Genomic DNA, 7,965 nt, shown 5'->3' with positions numbered 1-7,965 from the left:
ACAAATATTTTTCACATCATAGAGAATTATAAAACAAAAACAAGAAAAGAAGCGGGAAATAGTGCAGGTTTCAAACTGAATTACCTTGGCAGAATCTTGTAAAGAGTGTGTACTTGAGATAAATTCCGAAATCTCCTCATCTGACTTATTATCAAGAAGATTCCTGTATTTTTCATATAAATCCAAATACCTAAAGAATAAAACACAATGTTGACAACTTCCATATTCTTCATACCAAGAGAAATTTAAAATCTGGTCATGTGTCATTACCTTATTGGACCAACTGTGTTCTTCTGGAAAGCTTCTTCGACTTGAGCAAGTATGTCTGTGACCAATGACTCATCGGGTCTGACAGTGCTTAGATACTGTCTGTCAATATCAGAAAACAGCTTACATTCCAGCTGGTCAAAAAACACAATATGTAGTATTAATGTATTTTATACAATCTCAGAGAAGTTGAAAAACACAAAAACAGTAGAGACATGTACAAATCAATTTAACGTTTTTACTGTTAATAGATCCTCTGCACTTCTGATGATCTGCATAAAGGCTTCACGAATAACTTCCCAACATTCCTGGAAGCTGGGAGAAAACTCAATCTCAGAATTTTTCACTTGTAGTTTAACCAGCAAAATTTGAGAATGAACAAATATCAGCACATCAAAATCTCCACTGAAGTCATTCCCCTCCTAAGAAAAAAAGAAGAGGAAACGCTTTATAGGAGTAATAGCTCTGAAAACTCTCATGTTAACTAACAATTCTAAAAGAAAGCATGTTTGCAAACTTTATTTTGAAATTGCAAGCATCATGTCCAAAAGAAAAAGAAAAAAAAAAAAGCAAACTCAAAAAGTCCACACCTTGTGTCTCAAGAAAAACTGTAGCAGATCCTGTAATGAGTCTATGACCAGGCTTCGAAGTTGCAGCGACATGAGTGCAGCCACGCAGTGGAAGAACTCGGCAACAAGGATCGGCTCATTCTCGGGTAAAAGGTTCACCCACATGTGCTCATGCACAACAAAAAGTGACACACAATATGGCAGCCACCTTAAAGAAAGAAGACGTCTCTGTTAAAGTCTAAATAGAACTATCTTGATCTCAGTTATCAAAACATATTTTAGTGTCCAGTAACATACCTTTGTATAAGGTAATATTTCTAAAGAGATTTATTTCCACCTCAACATAATCTGCCATCAACATCAATAATCGAAAAATGAACAGTGTTCATTGATGGTTGTGTTTGTTGAAAGAATACGTACTCATGATAAAAGAAAACAGAGATGATAAATATTATTTATGAAGAAAGTTTGTCTGCGACTTCACTTTCTTAAAATTTTGCATCAAATAACCAAAATACCTTAGTATTTTCTTAAACTGGCCTTAAGTTTTATTCAAACTTTAGTTTTCTCCTTTTATTATTTTTAACTGTTTAGGCTTAAAAACTAACCTACATCAAACAACCTACTTGTTGTTACTTAACCATACTCCTTGTCAGACTCACCGAATGTGAGTCTGACAATTTGAGTATATATATTTGGTGATAAGGTATTGTATTTACACTTAAAGTCCTAAAAAATAAAGGTTTGATAGTGGTTAAGCAACATTCTTGCTGATTTTCTGGAAATAACGGTCTTACAGTTAAAGACACAAATAAATTTGAAATGAAACTGTTTAAGCAATTCAGTGAAAAACAGTCTGACATGTGTCTGGCAAAGTGGACAAGATGGGAACATCAGGCTTCATGTTAGGTTGGGTTCCCTGGCAGAAGCTAGCCGATGTGAAATCCAACTACGCTGATTAACTCTGGACAGAAGAGGAAGTCAACTTATCCGACAGGAAGTACTCACCCTTCATCCAGTTCCTGTCTGGTGGCTTCGCACTGTTCCTGGATAAAGGCGACAAACTCAGATGGTGAAAGAGGGAAGGTGGTGGAGATCAGATCTGTCGTTTTCACAAATCTCAAGGATGAATAGCTGAAATAAGAAATGTGAAATGCATCAACAGTGGAAGAGTGAAGAAAACAGTAAAAAAAATGACATTACAGATAAAGTTATTTTTGTTTGGGTTTTTTTCACGTCATTGAAATTTATCAAGATAACAATAAATCAAGTTTCTTATAATAAGAAATGTTCACAACAAATGATAAATGATATGATAAATGGCCACCATTTATTATGATTCACATGCCACTTTCACAAGTTGCAGCTGCAAGTCGAAGTAAGCCTTACACTTACTAAATATGTATTTTTAATGCTTTAAAAAAGATGAACTACTCAAAACAATAAATGAACAGCATGTCTTACCGTTCTATCCAGATTTGCTGTAAGAGGCCCATAAAAGGACACACATTAAAAAGATGTTGCATTTGCCACAGTTTGGCTTCCCTGTAGCTAACAGCCCAGGGAACTGGAGGACGAATCACCCTCCTGGGAAAAGGCTTTGGAATGTTGTTTATTGTCAGTCGCAGGCCCTCAGATGGGTCCATTAGAATGTAATCCACTGATGAAAAAGATCAAAGCATTTATTACAATGATTCCAGAAGGTGTTTCATAATTTATTACTGTTAACCTTGTCGGAAAGTGGACAACGTTCTAATAAAGCCAAACATGACCGTTAGGCCACGATTCCAAAAGTTAAGTTTGGCACAAACATCATACTGAGCGTGACTTAAAAACAACACGATGACAACAGTAACATCTGGTGGAGGCAGCATCATGCTGTGGGCATAATATCTTTTTTCTAGAGATGGAAAGGCATTGTCAGTCTGAAAGAAATTATGAACAGCTTCGCAAACCAGTTTGTGAAGAAAAAAAAACAAACATACTGCCAAATTAGAATGCACATACATATTGTTTTCCCCCTTATAAAATATGACTTTGTTTTTCAGTTATGTTCACAGGATTTGTGTGGACAACATTTTGGATGAATTTATCAGTGTTCTCACTTTCTACGGTACAGAAATTTAGAAATTTATCAGCACTACATGCATTTTTTCCATCCACTGTAAACACAAACAGATTTACCTATGCTCTTCCTGAGGTTGAAGTAATAACCGTCTTCGACCTCCTCTGTCAAGTTATTCCTCAGGGTTCGGATGGGTTTTTTGACACCCTCCTCTGGCTCAGGAGGTAGCATATTCTTAATGTTGACCATCGACTGCTTTGGATAGGGGGCCAACATGTAAAAGGGGATGCCTCTTTTGACGTAGTATGTATACCTCTGTGTGAGAAAAGTTAAGATTGCCAATGAGTTCAAATCAAACAAATGATCTCTCGAAGTCTGTGAATTAATTCACTGCTTCTGACCTCCAGGTCTGTTTCACTGTATTCATTCTGAGCATTCTGAGTTTCCTCCTGCTTGTGCATGATGACAAGCTGCTCAGAAGGACTCATTGGCGGGCTTCTGTATATTCTTGTCTTTCTTCTCTTGGATTTTGTCTGAGTGGGGCTAGATGGGCTAGATGGGCTAGATGGGCTGTGCGGTGGCCTCCTGTGAAAATCAGAATCACACGCATGACGTTCTTCAAGTTAAAGAATACGGCACGCATGAAACTTCTTTTGCAACGTGTGTGGAGTGTGCTATTACACTCTCTTTGGTCCAGTTGCCGTTGCCGAGGACTTGCGTGATGGACGTTGTCTGGTGAGTTTGTCTATCTTCAAGTCCTGCGCCTTGGGGCTGTAGTTGTTTCCGATAGACTCGCTGGGAGCTCGGTGGTGCCGTTGTTCTTTAAATGGAACAGACACGCGGAATGTATTGGTCTGAATGATGGGTGGGTAGTTACTATGTCTTTGTACCACCTGATAGAGTGAAATGACAGGGGTTCAGAAACATAAAAAAAAACTGAACTTGCTAACAAGTAAAACGGTGTTTGACAGTCTTACTTGATATATGTCTGATGGATCGGCAGCACACTTTTCAGGCAGGGGAGGGGGGAAGGGGTGGTCTATAGCCTGACCCAAATTATAGAGGGAGTCATCTTCCATCTGTGGGGATCAGGAAAGGAAGGGAAACATTTTTATGTTCATGTTAACCATAGTCTCCAAATGTGAATTACAAACAACTGTAGGATTTAAATAGTGTCTTGCAGAAGCGTTCACATCCCTTGAACCTTTTCACGTTATTACATTAAAACAATAACATTGAATGCATTTTATTGAGATCTTAAGTGATAGATGAACACATACTTATGAAGTGATCAGAAAACAAGGTTTACAAGATCTTTTAAAACATAAAAATCCAATAAGTTTGGTGTCCACCTCTACTTAACTCCCTTTTACTTTCTCACATGTTTACAGGTAAAAAAAATTTTAAACATGTATCCTTTGGTGTATTGCATAAAGTAGTCCATGAATACAATACGTTTGAAATTACGAAGTCACAAATGTGAAAGGGTTCAAGAGTTATCAATACAACTTTTGCAAGGCATACTATTTTTCTGCAGCAGTTAAGGTTTAATCCATAAACCTTAGCTAACCATGACAGCAAAATTTGTTTCATTTATTATTTCCCAAAATTCTGACTCAAATTATAATGTGGGAAAAGCTGGACAACTCGTCAGAAAGAGAGTCAAAACCTTACCTTCTGAAGTCGCTCCATAATTGTTCAGCTTCAACAAATCTAATGGGGGAAGAAAATTGACATGTTAGAACAAAATTCCACATAAAGTCGGACTTTTTTTCTAATCATTGAGTAGCTTATTACCAAACACCTGTGTACCTTCTTCCGTGTGCTGCTGGTATGTTTTGTTAGTTACAACAAACGGTGAAGAATAAAGCTCTACTTAAAAATACATGACTGCACTCACCTGCTAAACATGAAACGATATCAGTGCGCTGATATTTTCTCTGCTGAAAACTTTAACCCGGGAAGTACCAAGTTCCTGTAAACAGAAACACTCGTTGGTTTCGAGCACTGTGGTCTCCGTGGCAACGTCAATTACCGTTTTTTTTTCTTCCATAAAAGGACGATATGCTAAATACAGTGCACGCGCTTGCTGAAGATTTTATCAAAATGTACGGTCTAAATAAAAAAAAGGGAATCATTTCAAATATTTGCTATTTGGGGTTACTTTATAAATGGCTGTTAAAATAAAAACCCGCAATACCACTGTCTTTTCCGGTTTCTTATTTACAACCGAGATGTTGAGATTAAACAACATTTAGATATGTGTTCATCAGAAACTTGAAATATTAAGCGAAAACGATATTTCATAAATAATTTTATTTATGGCCATTATTTTTTAAATGTATAATTAGTCTGAAGCAGTGATTACAGATTCGTAAATTAGTTAATGCACATTCCAAAACATTTTTGAATAAAAAATGTTTTCAATGTTTTCCCCGCTAAAAAAGCAGGTAAAGCGTAAAAACGGCTATTTAAAAACAAAAAGGCTTTTACTAAATAATTAGAAGCATAAGAAGCAAAGAAGCATAATATATATATATATATATATAAACGTACAATTTAAAAGTTATATGATTTATGTCACTGTGAGAAACAATAAATAAAAAAAACGTTTTTATTTGATAGATCGTTCATTTCGACAAAACATAACATTTCGCAGGCGAAGTTTGTTCACATTTTCAGTAGCTAGAATCTGGATTTTACCTATTTGCCTGTGTGGTCTGTAAGCATCTTGAGTCACGTGGTGAGCATTGGGTGTGGTTTAGTCTCAGTGCAGTGGTTGTCTCGGCAGAACGCAACAGGTCATCGGCTTGAGAGTCAACCAAAGTTATTGGTTTTTATTGTTTTAGCCATGGTAAGTCTCTTTGTTCAACGTAGTATGCATCTTATAGGTATAAATTAGTTAAAAGAGCGTGCTCACTGGAGATTATTGGTAATAACGATGATATGCTAGCTAACCGATGCTAGCTTGAGCTAAAAACGGCGGAATATTTCCACTAGCAAATGTTAGCTTGACTAAAAACGAATTTAACCTATACTTAACATTAGTTTCGCCCAAAAAAGTGAGTCAGATTAACAGCGTAGACGATTTTGTCGACGTGTCTTTGTTTCTTTTGTGCCCGGTGATAAAGTCGGTTCTTGTGAGCTAAAGCGGGAGTGTTCAATTGTGGAAGCACCAATGTGTGTTTTATTCATAATCGCCTGAACACTAGAGCGTTAAGTTCCAGAACAAAACTCCATGTTAGTTACAATATAAGTGGTTTGCTTGAAAATTGAATAGAGAAATAGTTGAATTTGCATGTATCCATTTTTTCTTGTAAAGTTTTTTTTTTTTTTTTTCTTCAGGCGAGAACATGGCCGCCATGTTGTTAGACAATGTAGCCTGCTGCTCAAGTTCAAAATGTCAACAAGCCCCGACTCCAAACTTTCCAACGATGTAGATTTTACTACGACTAGTTTCTTGTGATAATCACACGACATTCATATATCTCAAATGTAACTTTTTTTTTTTTTTGCAAGGATTTCAACAAGCCAAGAACCATTACCCAGACTGTACCTTCTTTGAAGTTATCTAATGGATACATTCTGCCAGAGGGCAGACTGACCCCCAACGCCCTCTTTGTGGGTGGGATCGACATGAAGGTGAGTTTATAATTGATTTTAATTTCATTGAAATCATATATATAGGTTAGTAATGGTTCTGTGTGGACTGATGCTGAACTGGGGCTAATATTTTTGTTCCTTCATAAAAAATTCAAAAAACATGGCTTATTTTAATTCTTGGAAATAATAAAAAAACAACAATGGGATTAATTAAGAGCTGAATTCTAGAATAACAAAAATTCTTATTAGCCACAAAAGGATTAAGTACTAACTTTCATTTTAAATATGACAAATCTGTGTGTTAGTGAGTGTAATTTTCACATTTTTAATTAACTGCATTTAAAAATAAGAATAATTTTTCAACTTCAAAGCAATCTGTTTTGATATTGAAATACGAGTTGTGCATCATATTTCTCGTCATCTTCAGCAGTTTCCAGAGGATCCAAGCCTACAACTCTTTTTTTTTTTTTTACTTATCCAAAAATATGCACTTAAATTAGAGTGAATCCATTTAATTCTACTACAGCCCTAATACATAAGCAGCATCAGTTTTTGTTACATGCAGCCTCATTCCTTTGAAATTGCAATCCAGTCTTAATTTTATGCAGTCAATCTCAGTTGATCGTAAAAGACTATGCGTTTAAAAACCATAGCAATTGATTTTTTATTTTTTTGTTGTTTAAACCGTTAGGTGGATGAAAATGAAATGCGGGACTTCTTTACAAGATATGGCAATGTCAAGGAAGTAAAAATAATCACGTACCGTGGAGGGGTTTGCAAAGGGTGAGTATGTTTAGAGGTGTGTTGTCATAGTCACAGTTTAAAGTTCATACAAGTTTGTTCTTGAAGAAGGTTTAATGCAAATTTGCGTTAAGTCGAGACAATGAGACTAAGAATTAGCTTCTTCTTTTTTTTTAAAGATATAAAAAAACATGTACAAAGTAACTTTTATTGTGTTCACTGGTTTAATGTTTTATTTTTAAACACACCTGAAGTAAGCCCTCCCTAACAGGTACACAGCCTGAACTTTCCTTTTGTGTTAATGTTACACTGTCCATTTAGCACAAATTCTACTTTCACTAAATGGACATCACAAGGACAATAACTAATGCTGCCACCCTGTGGCAACACAACACATTACAGTCACATCATTTGGCACCAAGACATTCCTGCTCACATATTGGTGAATGATCTTAAGTTGGGTCCATTCTTTAGTGGGTTTGCACAATGTTCTACTGTATATTATTAGTTGATATGAGTGAATGGATTTTATGGCTATTTTCTGCTTCATATTTTCCGTCATTAAGCATGTGGACTGCTTTGTGTGTTCCTAGGTACGGGTTTGTGTATTTCAATGAAGATGTCAACATTCAGTCAATCATTGAGGTCAGTGAATGTTTTATGCATAAATATTTTATGTAACAACCAAGATTTGTATTTTCTGCATAATTATATATATAT

At 35.9% G+C, this 7,965-nt stretch overlaps 2 protein-coding genes across 3 annotated transcripts in view; one reads left to right on the top strand and one right to left on the bottom strand.

Annotated features, from left to right (window-relative positions):
• Positions 1-4,914, bottom strand: part of dnah3 (dynein axonemal heavy chain 3) — a 33,362-nt gene extending 28,448 nt beyond the window's left edge. For both annotated transcript variants that reach the window (XM_008421671.1, XM_017307302.1), the window contains exons 1-12: positions 4,802-4,914; positions 4,576-4,614; positions 3,879-3,980; positions 3,583-3,794; positions 3,303-3,486; positions 3,021-3,216; positions 2,301-2,496; positions 1,845-1,970; positions 858-1,044; positions 510-689; positions 271-401; positions 85-190 (exon numbers count right to left, since the gene is read on the bottom strand). In XM_008421671.1, the coding sequence (XP_008419893.1) occupies positions 85-190; positions 271-401; positions 510-689; positions 858-1,044; positions 1,845-1,970; positions 2,301-2,496; positions 3,021-3,216; positions 3,303-3,486; positions 3,583-3,794; positions 3,879-3,980; positions 4,576-4,593 (1,638 nt within the window). In that variant the 5' untranslated portion in view covers positions 4,594-4,614; positions 4,802-4,914. The remainder of the gene's footprint in view (positions 1-84; positions 191-270; positions 402-509; positions 690-857; positions 1,045-1,844; positions 1,971-2,300; positions 2,497-3,020; positions 3,217-3,302; positions 3,487-3,582; positions 3,795-3,878; positions 3,981-4,575; positions 4,615-4,801) is intronic.
• A 706-nt stretch (positions 4,915-5,620) lies between these two features.
• dazl (deleted in azoospermia-like) overlaps positions 5,621-7,965 on the top strand; it is a 5,482-nt gene continuing 3,137 nt past the window's right edge. The window contains exons 1-4 of the mRNA XM_008421670.1: positions 5,621-5,755; positions 6,421-6,543; positions 7,196-7,287; positions 7,839-7,890. Coding sequence (XP_008419892.1) covers positions 5,753-5,755; positions 6,421-6,543; positions 7,196-7,287; positions 7,839-7,890 — 270 coding nt within the window. The 5' untranslated portion in view covers positions 5,621-5,752. The remainder of the gene's footprint in view (positions 5,756-6,420; positions 6,544-7,195; positions 7,288-7,838; positions 7,891-7,965) is intronic.

Source organism: Poecilia reticulata, linkage group LG11, assembly GCF_000633615.1.
Source record: "Poecilia reticulata strain Guanapo linkage group LG11, Guppy_female_1.0+MT, whole genome shotgun sequence".
Taxonomy (NCBI): Eukaryota; Metazoa; Chordata; class Actinopteri; order Cyprinodontiformes; family Poeciliidae; genus Poecilia; species Poecilia reticulata.
This window is presented reverse-complemented; position numbering and strand designations above follow the sequence as displayed.